The sequence below is a fragment of the Ixodes scapularis genome, unplaced genomic scaffold, assembly GCF_016920785.2.
Source record: "Ixodes scapularis isolate PalLabHiFi unplaced genomic scaffold, ASM1692078v2 PGA_scaffold12__126_contigs__length_90152505, whole genome shotgun sequence".
In the NCBI taxonomy this organism is placed as follows: Eukaryota; Metazoa; Arthropoda; class Arachnida; order Ixodida; family Ixodidae; genus Ixodes; species Ixodes scapularis.
In genome coordinates, this window is record NW_024609838.1 from 81,819,207 (window position 1) to 81,834,938 (window position 15,732).

Consider the following 15,732-nt stretch of genomic DNA (forward strand, 5'->3'; position numbering starts at 1 on the left):
AGTATTTACAGGTGCCGATACTGATATTTATTCTAGCTCAGGAGAGCCGTGGCGCTGCGTAAAGGCAAGTCACCCATATCAGGAAGGCTTGCAGCACTGGGTCTAATGATGATGCAACGGTATTTTACGATGTTGACTATGTTTAAATGCAGCTTGTGGGCGAGGGTTGCGATCACATTGTCATATTTAAGTCCCATTGTCACGTTCGTCAGGGAGCGAGGGAGACGACAACCATGGCAGGATCAGAGTATGTATTTGCAGTAAAAAAGACGAAGAAGCATTAAACGTAAAGCAAAGAGAAAAATTAAGATTCGAAAGTTAATATGGGAGAGTTGCAACTAAAAACAAGCTTACTGCCCTCTCATTTCGGTCCACAATCGTTGTCACAGGAACCTGACGCGCATGCAGGTTCCCCGTAGTTCGAGGAATCGTCAGAAATTGGTGATACAGTGTGCAGTAAACGAGGACAGAGACGGGCAGTAGACGGGACGGGCTCCGAACTGCAACTAAGCGTTTATTGAAAGTATGCGGGACGAGAAAAACAATCGCATCATAAATGTGTCGACACATGCTCAAAAAGGCAAACTCTCTTTTGTGTAAATAAACCGGCGATTGGCTTGCACGCTTATTTTCCTGCTCCCTTCTTATCTTTTACGCTTCAAAAGTTCTCTGGCAGTCTGAGGAAAATTCCATGGTCGTGTCCTGTTTTTTTCGAAATAAGCCGCGACAAATGCCGTTTGCTTGTCTGTCGAAGTCGGTAAAACGCTAAATCTGTACGGAAAAATAAACTCCGAAAACCCCCCTCCCCCCTTTAGAAGAAAAATAAAACCTGAAACCCTATTTATGTTGCCCATTTTTTCTGACACGCGCCTTTGCCTCGTGCTTTCTGCGTCTATGCAGTCATGTAGCCACAGGTTCGAGGCGTCTTGCCGCTTGCACTCACCGTGTCGGTCCTTGTTTCTTCTTTGTTCCTCTTTCCAGCTCCTGCTTTTACTGCGTGCGCATTTTCGTGCGAACCTTGAACGTGTTGCAGAAAGTGGAAAGTAAGTTGGCCTCTTTCTTTAAGCGTGTGCTACTCGAGAGCAGACAGCCCATAGGCTGGTTGTCATGCGCTTGCATTTTTTTACCACCTAGTTCTCGCTATCTCTTACGAGGCTGGCGCCATCTATGAGGCGGCCCTGGAGCTGCATTGCACTAGAGCAAAATTTTCCCGTATTTGTGAGATTAAATGTAAGTGCTATCTACGAGAAACGGTTGTTTATGACATCGTCGAAAGTTTTTCCGGTGTAAAAAATAGAGAATGGCGTGCGAAAAAGAAAAGAAGGAAATATGTGCAAATTGCAAGTGTTCCTTGGCTACTCAATGTTTGCTTTCTCGTTGTAAGAGATATTGAGGCTTTTGGTCCAAAGCAGTCGTAAACATGTGAACCGGCCTTTCGTCTTAACGATGTCTAGGGAGTGCGAGGCTTTACTTTGTGCACCCCTAAATCGTTGAAGTTGATGCTGGAACTGAGCCTCGTAACTAGTAGTAACTGTAACGAAGCATACAGTGTTGAGAGCAAAACCTTTGGCATAGGTGTAGGAAATTCTTTAATTGATAAGTTTAGTTACTCAGTAGCCACGCATTGAATACTAAACTATAATGTGTTGTAATGATAGTAATAAGTTAAGCTTAATTTTTACTGTGCCCACAAATCTCAAAAGTACTTCCAACAATGCATTTCTTATATTTCATATAATTTAGCCACGTGTTCAACAAAAAAATATTTGTTGAACTGTTTTCTTTGTATTCCGGCAAACAAAGATGGAAAGGTATTAAATATCTCAAAACTAATGAATTTGCCGCTTTAAAAAAAAATGGCCAGATATTTGAAAGCTGTGCAAAAAAAGTTAAAAAGCTTGTGAAGTTCCATTGGGTTTGGTAAAAAAGAAAAAAAGAAGGAGAATAGCTCTCAGAAATGTGTTTCCCCTTAAGAAGAAAAACAACTGAAAGTATGAGCTAGTTAAAAATTTATCTGCACTTTGGTTACCTCAAATCTTCCGTTGGCCGCACTGTCTTACCGGCACTTTTCGTGTGAGGTCGATGTCTCTCCAATCACTGCTATGCAGGTATGAATGCATTAAATCAATTCAGTTGTCACTGAGATGCGAGAAAAGATGGCTGCCCCACTTGTGGTTTTCACAAGTGGCGAGCCATCGTTTTTTGTTGACTTGTTGACTGAGGGTGTGTTTGGTGCCAATATTCATCGAAGACTTTGCGCACAATATAAAGGAAGTGTTTTGTTGCAAAGAAGTGTGTTTGAGCAGAGGTCGAAATTCAAGGAAGGATGCACAAGTGTCAGCCGTAACAAGGGAGCCAGATGCCCATCCATGACTGACAACAGCATTGAGCTTGCACGTGAACGAATTCTGTCAGATAGATGCAAGTAAACCAAAATATTGCTCACGCAATAATCTATGGCAGGCTTGGGTTTGGAAATGTTTTGATTGAAATGAATCCTACAGCCAGGGTGCAGATAACGTTTGAATCACCCTCGTAACCTAGAAATGGCGATGGACCCCTGCACTTGGTGGTACTGACTGCCCCATATTTTGGTACGTGTAGCTGGCTGCGTGAATCTGCAAGATGGTGAAACACCGAGCCTCAAGACGGTGTGCCGCACCCTGGACCCGAACCAAGAGCTCATCACCCTCTTCGGTGAGTGAGATCATCACCTCCAGTGAGCTAAGATCCCCACAGAGCCTCACTTTGCAGGGTTGCTCTAGAGAAGCTACACATCGGAGCAGCAACACTTTGACCACCTTGTTCTGTAAAGGGGTGGTGAAACAAAGTTTTTATGTCGCGCAAGTACTGCTTAGAATAAATCTCCAGCGTTTATAACCTACAAAACATGCGTTAGTTGTTCTCCCCACGCATAATAATAAAAAAAAAGTAAACTTTTTTTTTTTTTTTTAATTTGCAGCCATTATAAGAGGTTAAGTGGTCTGGAGACGATTATATGCCGCCATTGTTTATGACGGCCACATGCTGGGGTTGGCAAAGCTCAGGACACGCGCTGGGTTCAGACATTGTTGGAGTTCGGCTATTTTCATCTTTACAGCAATTGGACACAAGCCTCTACCCGAATGCTTATCGAGCTATTAATTATCACGAGCCCATATTGAGTGCTCACGCGATGCTCAGGTCCAATCAACTGAATGAAAAAAAGGCGACAATATTTCACCGTCAATATTTCCATTTAATGCTTCCCATTCTGGACAACTTGTAAGCACTGTTTGTACTCCCATGAGATTATTAAGGAGCTGCGTCGACTTATTATTTGTACTATCCCTTTGTAAAAAGACCCAACCATAAAAGGGTAATTGACCTTAGAAATGTGATGCAGGGAACAAGCCAGAACCTTGTATACACAGTTCTCATGGTTCTTGGGTGCCACCTATATTTCTTGCTTCTGTCTCTTCAGCCACCAACCCGGTGTCCAAGAACTGCCGCTCCAGCCTGGAAGGGGTGTGGAAGTTTGCTTACCGCAACCTCTACAAGTTCACCGGGGAGTGCAAGCACCCGGACGCCAACATCACGGCCTGCCAGCTGGCGGGGTCCCAGTTCTTCAACGTCAACCAACGCTTCACCATCAACTACAAGCAGTGTGAGGGCATGGCAGAGACCGAGGAAGGAGGCAAGTTCTTGCATTTATCTCCCCCCTTTCCACCTGAAAAGTGGCCCGCACTTATTAGCTTCATGAAACAAAAGATGCCCACATTCATTGGTTGCATGCAAGATACTCCTGCTTCCATGTTTGTGGCATGAAAGCGAGACCCACTGATGTTGCGCGCAAGAGACAGTTGCTCGCATTTATTAGTTGCGTGTAAAATCAAATATGTTTTTTTTTGTTGCATGCAAGGTACAGTTGCGTGCATGCAACATAAAGTTGCTTCCATTTGTTGGTTGCATTAAATATAGTGTTGCTTAGATGTTTGCGGCATGAAGGCAAGACTCGATAATGTTGCATGCAAGAAGCAGTTCCTTGCATTTATTGGTTGCGAGCAAAGTTGCCTGCGCTCGTTTGTTGCATGCAATATACAGTTCTTTGCGGTGTGAAAGTGAGACCCTTTGATGTTCGCCGTGGCACATTATTGCATTTATCGGTTGCGTGCAAGAGTTTCTCTGTGTCTGTTTGCAGTTATTGCTTGCATAAAAAAAGTTGCTTGCCTTTAAGTTGCTAGCATGGTTGGTGTGTGTTTGGCATGGCTAGAGTCACTAAGTAAGCTATGCTTCAATTAGTGTATCAACACTCTCTCCCCCGATTTTAATGTGGAATGTGTTACATGGTGGGCACCCGCGAACCATTTCCTGTCTACAACCAAGGACGGAAGTTGATAAACTGCTTGCCGGCCAAACGTCTTTCTCTAGTGCCTCCGCATTCCCCCAGGCGGGGCAGAACATTGTGTGTTCGGACATAGAGTGGCACTTTGCTTCGTGAAACAAGCGTGCTCCGTTTTTCCTCGGTGAAGGAGCGCAAAAGAAAGCTGCAACAAAGTGGGTAAAAAAAAACTCTGGACGTTCTCACTTTGCCGCAACAAATTGAGCTATAGCTGGAGAGTTTCGTTCTTCTTTGCCACGAGCTGGTGCCATGATTCTGCTCGGCGCTGCTGCGTTCCAATCGTTTCGTTTCCCACGCGCCCTGTCTGCTTCGCCTCACATTCCAACAAACTCTGAGAAAGTTGCATTTACACCGCCACCGCGGAACACGACACCCGCAAACAAGGCGTCCACGGAGTGCTTACCGTGCAAGACACGGGGCTGCAAGGTCAGCCGTGCGCACGTAACATTAGAAAACTGCTCCCTTTCTCGAACCGAGGAGGGTGAGACTGTACGGAAAATGCCGCAATCTCGTGGCGCACTGGGTTCTACCCTTCGCACCATCCAGCCTCTAGATGTGTGTGCAGTTTCGCCGCACCAACGCTTCAAACTCTGCGTTGCCACTGCCTTAGCCGTGCTAGTACCGTATAGGGGCAGCTTTTTTCTTTTGGGTCCAGCAATTTTGTTGCGTAATGCATAGCAGGTGCATTCGGTGGTACAGTGTGAAAACCAGAAAATTAAATTGTTATAATTGATTATCGTATCTGGACTAGAAACTGAGCGTTTCTATTCTAGAAACTCTAGAAACTGATCGTTATAAACAGTACATCGTAAAATGTAATATCGCTATGAGTGGATTGCACTATATTTACAATAAAAAGGTGTGACTTTCAGATCCTTAGGCATGCTGTCGAGAAGCTGAGCCAATTTCGTTTTGCTCTGTCGCGGACAATTTCGCCGCTTCTCGAGGGCAGAAAAGAATTTCTCTCGATTTTAGAGAAAGCTTCAGATGGCAATGGAGGTTTTAAGCAACAAGACAACTCGAGTGTCTTTAACCTCAAGCGTAGGATTTAGTGGCTTTAGGCGGGGCGTGAGAGTGCCCATCTGGTTAGCAAGTTTCAATACCGGTCGAGTTCAAGGTCGGTTGAGGACAATTCGATGATGTTCGGTTGCGACGTTATTCTCGGTGAAACCGCATTGAAAAGCCCGCATGAGTGAATTATGATTGCACTGTGCGTGCTATGGCAAGTTTCAATATTCTCGTTGAAAAATCGAACGAGAAATATAAGCCCCGTGGCGAATTTCTGCAGGTAATGTCTTATACCAAAAAAATGCTTTTACTAAGTCATCCTGTTGCATAAGGACCACCGACAAAGCGTTTTGAAAAAAAAGCACGACTTAGGGCTTCGTAAAATACTGGAGTTACCGCCTACTCCTACATCCATCCACGGTTGTGACTTGTACTATTTAGAAAACATTCTCAATGAGAGGTTTTAATGAACTGCGAGAAACGAGTGATTTTCCCGCTGCTTCTGTCTCCCGCAGAGGTCCAGTACAACTGCCTGGGAGACTGGTTCATCGGCAAGGACCACTTTTTCGCCGTCATGAACAGCCGGGAGAGCAGAATTGACGAAAAGTACAGATGCTTTGTGAGTAAACCTGGAGAGGATTGAACATCGGCGAAGCCATTAGGCACAATCTACAATATATACACGTTCACTCAAGTATGCGTAAAATTTACCTAGAAACTGCCTGTGCATTAGAGATGGATGTGAAACTAAAGCAAACCCGAGATTGCACTCTGCTCTGTTACTGAAGTTACGGTGAAAGCTATATACTTATTAGACCAGTAATATGCATATCTCCCACCATGTGATTATACCCTCGCCCACATCTGCACACAGAGGGTGAGGCTGATGTTTGGAGGGTGCCGTAATCCAGTCAAAAAATGTACGAGTGATTTTCATAAATTTTGAGGGAAAAATGGCGGCCAACAAAGCACACAAATACGCGGATGTAAATAGCGCCTGTTGCCGGGGGTAGGTCCAGTTTTATAATGAAAATGTCCGTAAATTGCTCCTAATTTTTTAATCGGGTAACCCCGAGTTCTGGAACTTCTTTTCCCGTCGAGAACGTTAAATTAGTTCTCTACGTCGACTTCTGGGTGGCGGCAATTAGCACGCTTATATTAATCCTGCTAACCTTTGTCCACTGGCACTAATGGAAGCAAAAGCCAAATTTGAGTGTTTGTGGCACCACTTTACATTCGTAGAAGGGCAATTTGGCCAGTGCAGTGTGCTGCTAACTTTGAGGTTTTTAACGGGCATCACGCAGTAGTGGTCACATCGATGCACCTTGGCACACTAATAGGAAGCCGTGCCGAATTGCCCCCAAAGTAACACACTCCCGAGCTGCTCCAAAGTGTGATTTTTTTTTTTATACAAAGGCACTTTAAAACAAGATTTTTGTGCATCCACTTCTCCAAAATGTGCTAAAAACTCAAAGCTGCCACACCACCCCCGAAGGTTGTTTGTTCTCCCGGAGAATCGTTACTTTTCGTACAGTTGAGGCTGGTTATTACGTCTGCATTTGAGTCTGATCTACCCCATTTGAACTACTTACGACTAGTGAACACTGTCACACCGGCGCCATGTGTTGTGCAGCCTCGTAACACTGTACGAGGCATGCACTACGCACCAAAACCTTTGCAGTCTTTGCGAGATCGAATCTACGCACTATTAATGACTAATGGTCGCTGTAACATTGTCCAAATTATTTTAAACGTATGGTGAATGAATGATGCATAAGGTGGCCCCTCTGCATCCTCTCGTTGTTGGCGGTTACAAGCAAACACTGCGCACTCAATGAGAGTCAAAGAGATTGTGCGATCCAGCCTCTGGGATAATTTCTACGTGGCTGACGAAGTGAGTGAGTGAGTTGACGCCCCTCGCAGTTGGCGAACCGGGACGACGACATCTTCCTCGGGGTGTCCATCACCCCCGAGTGCTCTTCGCTCAAGACGCCCCAGGAATCCCCGGAGCGATATCGTCTCGAACAGGGTAAGTTTGCACTCTGCGAGGCCCGACTACCGCATCATCCCGGAAGAATGCTCGCTCGAAATGATAAGTGGTGAAGAACATGGGGTGCGCGATCTTTGGGGATGCGGCTGCAAAATTTTATCCGGAAAGTAGCGAGAAGTCCGGGAGCAGTTCCTGCAAACCGTGCGACACGGGAACTTACACCGCACGTCGTGGACACGGCAAGCTTGCGTTCTGCATTGTGATAAATGCACAGGAAATCACTGCAAACTCCTGTTTCACGGGAACGAATATCGCGGACGCAGAAGGTTCGGGTTTAATGATGCAATAAAGATGCAGGAACCAGCTGCAAACTCGCGTGTTGAGGGAGCAGATACCGTAGGTCTTAGACGCACCAGATTCGTGTGTTGTGGTGCGATGAACGTGCGTGAACCCGCTACGAACTCGACTGCCGCACGTACCAGTACCACAGGTCGCACGGTAATGTCATACCTGTCGGACATTGAATAGCGGTGCCCTAGCGGGAATCTGGGGGATGGGCGATGTTTTGGAATTTTGATGTTAGAGACTTTTAGCCAGAAAAACGGGAGGGCATACGTGCAGGATTTTACGATAAAGCCGCCGCAGATCCACGTTCAAAGAGTATTGGACGATTTGCAGGGCTGTTGGTATGGCTTTCTAATTCAACGAGCAGCCGATGGACCTTGTCAGTGCAGAAAAATCTGCAGCTTTTTGCCACAGTGTGCAACGAAGCGATCGCGATAGCTGTTATTGCGTTATTCCTACATGCTGACGTATGTAAGAAGGGGGACACAGTGCACACATGAGACAACGTCCCTGCCCATAAGCATGGTCGAAACCGAGATGCATTTCGCATGTGCCGGAAAACGTAAAAGCGATGTGCGTTCCGGCCACGGTGTAAAATATACCATACTTACCCAATTCTAACATGCCTGTTTTATAAAAATGTACAGCTAGAAATGACGTGTGCATTACAATCTGATACCAAACCGAAATTGCGAATCGAGTGGTACAACGTCGTCACAAAGTGGCAAAAGTACCTGACTCCATCTTGCAGTACAAAGAAGAGGGACAAAAACCTTCCCACTGCGTGTTGCCAAGTGTGACAGCAGGTGACGACTGTAACTCTCCACTTGCAACAGTGATGGGACTAGGCAATCGTTGCTTACCCGATTTACCACGCAACCGATCGCAAACCACAATGCTTGGCGCGGGCACCGCGTTTCACTAACAAATAAATACTGCTTCGAAGGCGTCATTTCAGTAGGCGTCCTTCATTTAATGAACTCTGCAGACGACTAGACTGAGTCCAATAAGGCAGCACGGTGGTGACGTCACTCGAGCATATTGTGCAGTGTACAGCACCGGTAGTGGTGACTGCAGCATTTTTACGTTGCCCCACAGAAACCACTGCGAGGGAAGCTCACACAAGCACTAGTTTGTGCCGCAGCTTGTCTGGGTCATACAGCAAACGACAGAGAGAAGCGGTGTTGACAAACCTTTTGCCAGTCTCGCGCAGGGATGTTGAACACTCGTCGCTGACGCAACAGTCTAATTTTCGCGTCATCACACAGAAACTATCGCGCACAAAGCCGCATACCGACATAAATTTGCGACAAGACAGATTACTCGGGCAGGTAAAGGGCAGAAAAATAACCTGCAAAAAGCCAGCGGCATCTGGCGCTCGACGACCCAGGCATCGCAAACGGCGTTTGTTCATGAAGCACGCGAGGGCACGTGATTACCGGCAGTGGAGCGTAAAGGAAGTGCTTGACGATCAGCTGTTCCCCGAATACGGGAGGCTACGTCACAATATGGGATGCCCGGGAAAGTTAAGGGGGGACATGGCCTCGGAATTCCAAATTTTCAGAAAAAAATGTTTTTTTCAAAAATTATATGTTTATGTTTATTAACTTCCAAAGAATGATTTCAGAAACTTTCATTTATAAACATGCAGGATTTATCTCACAATAAATTATTTTCGACATGTCGGCAGCCCTCCAAGTCAGCAGGGAGCAAGTTTTGTGTTTTTTTTTTTTTTAGTGCTGCTTCATACTTGTTTAACATAGCCAGAACATTTTGCCCTCATTGAAAGCGCCATTTACTCTAGATTTCGCCCATAGAAGCTTTCAAAGTTTAAAAATATCAATGGCCAGGAGATCCCTTTACATTCAAACAGAAAAAATCCTGAAAATTTGGTATGAGCAATCTTATTGGTTGAGACCCGAAACAGGGTTTACGATTGGTCCTGCCCGGCAACGTGATATTGTTTCATCTTCAGTAACAGCCCTTCACAGTATCTTCCACTTCAGATCATATTTCTGCTTTGCTGCTTTTCCTTAGTATGATTTGCCTCTTAGTTCTTGCCAGTTTATCCGTCAAGGAATGCTGCTACTAAAATTAGCTTGCCTATAAATGACACAGACTGGTAGCTATTGCCAGGGGAACAACAAAGTCTCAAAGAGGAAGGTGCTAACAATGTCCCAGGTGAATTTTGCCTACCTCGGGCTCATAGAAAAGGAAGAAAACAGAAGTTGAAACTTAAATTCCATTTTTCTCCGTTCCACTTTTTGGCATGAAATGTAGTATGAGGAAATGTATCATTTGATATTTTGAAAGTGTAAAGATTTCATTCAATGGTGTCCTGGACTGAAATTTCCTGAGGAACAAGTTAAGGAACTCATATTCTGAAAAAGTTAACTTCTTCATGACAAAAACTGAATATTTGAAAACACAGAATTTTGATAAAATCCTTTGCACATTTTGGGTGTTATTGTTTTTCTCTAAAATTGCATTTTCTACAATTAATTTTTACCTTAACTTGCACTATGGGTATTCTATTTCACATTAAAACAAACGTTTTGTGGATTGCAATTATTTAATTTTTTAAATACATTTCCTCCTGAAGTCACTTTTTTCTGGAGCTTTCTAAGCATTGGGTGTTGTAGAATTGGCCTACAAGACTGAAACTTTAGATGTCATCAATCCTAATGGGGTTCAGTTCACCCTGAAAGTTTGAATCAATTTAAGGAAACGGTTCAAAAGTTGACCCTCCCAGGCCATGTCCCCCCTTAAATAAAATATTGAACTTCAGAAACAGAGGCCGGAACACGTAACCCGTAGAGGTGACATCTTTACGGGCTCTTGTGCACATAAATAAAATGTATGTCGGGTTGGACCGTGGTTAAAGGGGCCCTGCGATGACTTTTTGACTAGTTTTTAATTTGCACTGAACCTGAGCGTAGTGAACGTAGTAACTTAATCAAAATTTTCTTTTCTCAAATTTCGCTTTATTTTAAAAGTTATAGGCAAATTAGAGAATTACAAAAACAAGCAAAAAATAACCTCCTTCATGACGTCTTAGGTCCTCGCTTGAGTGGCCGTGAACTGGAGGAGGAGTAGTGAGCTCATCGAGCGCTCACGGCTGCCGCACTCCGTGTCGACGGCTCGAGAGGGCGCCGCTAAAGCACGTGTTGGGTAGGCTGTATGAAGCAGGCAGCCAGGGCAGCTCGCATTGCATTTGCTGCGCGACTAAACACTAATTCGGCGTAACACTTCATTGGCCACAAACGACAGCAAACACGAGGTAATGATCAGTTCAGAACGGGAGCCACTTCGCGCTGACGCACCGACAAATGGCCAAATCGCCAGCAGGGCCCGCGCCGAAGGCCTTCGGAACGCTCGGAACCAGTCGGATTCTCGAGCCGGTATACGACCGCAGCGCCACCGCGTACATCCGGGACCTTTCTACGCTCCTCGTTCGTCGTAGCCTCATCCCACTAGTTCTTTCTAGTATGCGCCGTTTTTTCCGCCGCTTGGTGGCGGGTATGTCGACGGGTCATTTCTTGTTTCTGTACTTTCTAACCTGCATTTGTTTCTTTTCTGATCTATAATAGTGAACAAAAACTACTTTCATACATAATTGAAACGGTTTGCGAACACTTATATTTTGTATCTCCACTAAAAAAAAAGCTTTTAGCGGCTTTGACCAGTGGCAAGCCAAGGACCAAAGACGTCACATTTTGCGCGCTTTCGGTACTGCGGGTCGCCCTCGTCGGTGGAGGAGGTTTCCGCGTCGTCCGGTTAAAATATGGCGCACTGATATTTAGTTACTCTTTCCGTGCCCGCTGGCTTCCCCGAACCCCAAGAGACGTGGAAACCGCAAAAAAGGTAGACGCTTAAATATGATTGCAGGGCCCCTTTAAGACTAAACAGAGAGGGGTACAGTTACGAGTGGTGGGTTGTCTTACATCTAATTGTACACTCAAACGAAGTATGTCACTGAAGAATGTTCAGTCGCCCGCTAAGCATGGAAGACAATGCCACCTGGCAAGAGCCAAGCGTGGGCACATTGCGTAATGTCGCTGGGTGGTGCAGTCATGAGCTCGTGTGAAACAAAGTTCTCTGCCTGGCTGGCACAGCACCAACGGCACAAGTATAGCTGGAAAGTCTCTATAGCAGCTTTCGCTGCAAAATGTTTTGGAAATAACCCAATATTTATTCGTAACACCCAGTTCATTGTTTGGACCCTCGCCTCCCTAGCTGAGAAAAACAATTTCTGAGCGTCGTCTTCCTTGACTTTCGTTCTGAGGACAGGTTGTGATTGTAGCTCCGTGGGGACGGCATCTGCAGTCTTCTTTGGCAGTAAATTTTTAATTACAGTTTGTACAGCGCACGGATGATTGTTAGGCACGAGCTCTTACATTTGTATCGTACAATTGTGCGACATGAAATGCCAAACGATTAGCTGCAATCCCGGCCTGCTATTTGGCATTTCAATTGTCTTTCAATGAGGTCTATTGGCCATAACGACAGACGAAGCGAGACGAACGGACGTTGTGTCTTGAGGGAGGAAGGGCAAACCTTATCCAACCTCGCGCCGTATAAACGCTGGTTGTTTTCGGAAGTTTTTCGGCCATATTTTGTTTTATCGAAATTTTAGATAGCCTAAAAAAAGAGTTTGATTTGTGCCTGTCAGTGGCAAAATTATTCTCAGCGTCAGTTTGAAAGTATGTTAAAGACACTTTAATAAAAAGAGAAGAATATTGTCTTTCACTTTACATCGCTTTAGAAAATACTGCACCCAAACAATTGCACACACAGTTTATTGCCACTCCAGGACCAGTTTGGAGGCTTGGGCGGAATGTACGGTAAAAACATTGGCGAAAGACAACCAAAAAGGTGTCTCCTGAAACTGTCTCATAAATGCTACGCATTTAAGTGTGTCTTTTTGCGAGCGCCCCTGTAGCACTTTTTGGTTTGCGGTGGGTGCCTCGCAGTGAAGACGGAGGTGGTGGCCCCCAGCTGCACGCTGCCAGACAACTTCACGGGCAGCTGGGTGAACACGGCCAACTTCGACGCCCTGGTGGTGATCAACAAGACCCACATGGTGGAGCGCTGGAAGCCCGACACGGGCCGCTTCAAGGAGCAGATCTACGTGTGCGTGGAGACCCGGGAGAACCGCTACCTCATGGCCCGCCACGGCATCCACGGCTGGTGAGGCCGCCCCTTCGCTCCCGCTCCTTTAAAGACCAACGACCAGTTTGCGCTTTCCGCTTTTCTCTCGCTTCCTCCTCTCTCCCCTTCTACACTGTTCACCATTGCCTGTTTCTTCCTCCCTCGTAATCAGGAGGATCTTCTGCCTTGCAGAATCTCGAGTGGTTGTTAGGCTTTAGGGGGATTCACCCGCTCGTCATTTAGTGGGCGAGTTCCGCTACATGCAGCTGAGTTTCAGGTGTGCGCCAGGCTATCGATCATCTTTGAGGTTCATTATTGAAGATGTAATGAAAGTCGTATGACCCTTGAATTTTCCCCTAAGAGTGCTAGAGATTTCTAATAAAGTCCAGAAATACAACCGTCCTAACTGTTTTGAGCGCATTTTGAGGCAATTTTGAAATTATATTTTCTTAGATGATAAAAGTGTCAAAATGAATGGTAGTGCGGACTAGAGGTGTCTCCTACTTCAATTTTATGATGCTGACGGGAAGCCTAAAAGTCTCGGTATTTGCGTATTTGTGTAGATAAGTTTGACAGGACAGTTTTCGCTAGAATTATTCTCAATGGATTCAACGAGATGGCGACACCAGCACCGAGTGCCCCAAGCTGGAGCATTTGTTGTTGCTGTTTTCACAGTTTGCACGGATGGTGACTCCCGGCACGAGTCCTCTGCTTGACTCCGCTAAAATTGGTTTCACCGTTTTGCCGGAGAGTGGTCTGCGTAAGATTTCTGTCTGCTGCACCACGCAAAAAATAGGGTCAATGTGAGGTGACACATGTACGGTGTAGTGATGCCATGGCAGCGTGCATTGTCTTGCCGCTGCGCGACGGGCTTTTACTTTCAATTTTAGAGTGACTTGGCCAACGCCACTACCTACGCAGCCAATCTACAGGGTTATTTAAGGAGAGGCCAGGCTCTTTAAATTGACCGCAAAATTTGGTTTCTTAACCTATCGCGCTACGACTTCGTGCAGCCTTGCCCAAAGATGGTGCATTTTTTTTGTAAAATTTGCAAAGAGCGAACTTACCTGAGGAAAAAGTAAAAAAAGAAAAAGGCTTAGCTCCTATGGAAATGCAGCGAAGCCATCGATCTTCAAACAACACGGGGCCGTTTCGCACGGGAGACAAGAGATGGCGCAACGAACGCCACCAATGAACGAGCATACGGCACCGAGAGCCGGCGTCCTAAGCAGACAATCTTTTCAGCTCAAAAGCGGCGCGCATTCCGCAGGTTGCAGAAACAAAAAACAGGAACGGTAACAACAAGGAACTGCAGCTCTTCGTCTGCTAAAGACTCCGGCTTTCGGCGTCGTATGCTTGTTTGTTGGCAGCAGTAGGCGTCGTGACCGGTTGCGCCATCTCTTGTCTCCCGTGCGAAACGGCGCTGTGTTGTTTGAAGACCGGTGGCTTTGCTGCGTTTCCATAGGAGCTAAGCCTTTTTCTTTCTTTACTTTTTCCTCAAGTAAGTTTGCTCTTTGCAAATTTTACAAAAAAAAAAGCACCATCTGTGTGCAACGCTGTACAAAGTCGTAGCGCAATAGGTTAAGAAACCAAATTTTGTGGTCGATTTAAAGAGCCTGGCCTCTCCTTGAATCATCCTGTAGTGGCAAGAACGCGCCGCGTAACCACACGCTTCGCGAGTCCCTAGAACACTCCGAACATTCCCGCGCTGTAATGAAGCCCCTTGATGCATTTCTTTGTCTCACAAGGAGCATCAAATCATTAAATACGCCAATGCACAAGCCCGCACCTCGTGCGACCCTTAAAAGCAAGTGGCGGCAGTAGGGTTACCAACCATCCTGGATTTTTCGTGACTGTCCCGACTTTTCATAAAGCGTCCGGAGTCCCGCATCGTCCCTGTCGGACAACTATATGTCTCGGATTTGGTCCAGACAGTCCACTTAGAACCGTGTTCGCGCTAACAGTGTCTGACAGTGCACATAAATACACGTACGAAGCCGTTCCAGCACCGTTTTTAATGCAATGAATTTGAAAGAAGAACGCCGTAACTGACCAGTTATTTTGCCGGCCTGACTGAGAAATGTTCCAAGCTACCTAGTACGTACGAATTATTTGAGATATTTGCTCTTAGGATTGAGCGCAGGGAGAAAATGCACTCACTTTTTCCCCTAGGAATGCATTACCGTAAGTCGATTTTGGACTGGTTGCTGTCTGCTTCAATTTGCGTCAGCACACTAGCGCCACTTGAACCTCTAGCGTACATTATAATAACCAAATACAATATAGCTTCGCCAATACTGGAAACTCCTCCGAAAACACATAGGAGCGGCGGCGAACGTGACAGTGGCGCCTCTAGCGGACTCGGAGTCTGCGGAAGCAGTCGTCGCAATGGAAAAGTATAGGCTCCGCGACGTCCTCGAGCTTTACAAGCCCCGTATCGTCACCCTAACAGCAGAAACAATTTATTACGGTCAGTTCGCTTGCAAAGCGGAATCCACTGATCGCAACTGCAACGACAATCAAATAACAACGCGCCCATAAACAAAGATAGAGTAGTTTATTTAGCGGTCTCAAACGCCTCTCAGGGGATCACACGCGTTTGAAACGCGTCTGGGAAGCGGAAAAAAGGCGTTTAGCTACTCGAACTACGTCGTAATCGTTAAAACATGCAAAAACGACATGTTAATATTAGCAGAGCAAGCGCACGAGCTGCTGGAGCATAAAAACAAAACAAAACGTAAGGATAAAAATGAACGTGCAAACACTTACCGAACTTTGCAGAAAAAATGGTGTCGCCATTCCCGACGAAAATAAGAAGAAACGGGAAAGAGAAGCGAACAACGGCGAATAAAACAAA

At 45.7% G+C, this 15,732-nt stretch overlaps 1 protein-coding gene across 1 annotated transcript in view; it reads left to right on the forward strand.

Annotated features, from left to right (window-relative positions):
- The window catches only part of LOC8023718, a 72,284-nt gene that overhangs the window by 13,977 nt on the left and 42,575 nt on the right, over nt 1-15,732 (forward strand). The window contains exons 3-8 of the mRNA XM_029980023.4: nt 982-1,043; nt 2,605-2,697; nt 3,464-3,676; nt 5,905-6,008; nt 7,313-7,418; nt 12,698-12,914. Coding sequence (XP_029835883.4) covers nt 982-1,043; nt 2,605-2,697; nt 3,464-3,676; nt 5,905-6,008; nt 7,313-7,418; nt 12,698-12,914 — 795 coding nt within the window. The remainder of the gene's footprint in view (nt 1-981; nt 1,044-2,604; nt 2,698-3,463; nt 3,677-5,904; nt 6,009-7,312; nt 7,419-12,697; nt 12,915-15,732) is intronic.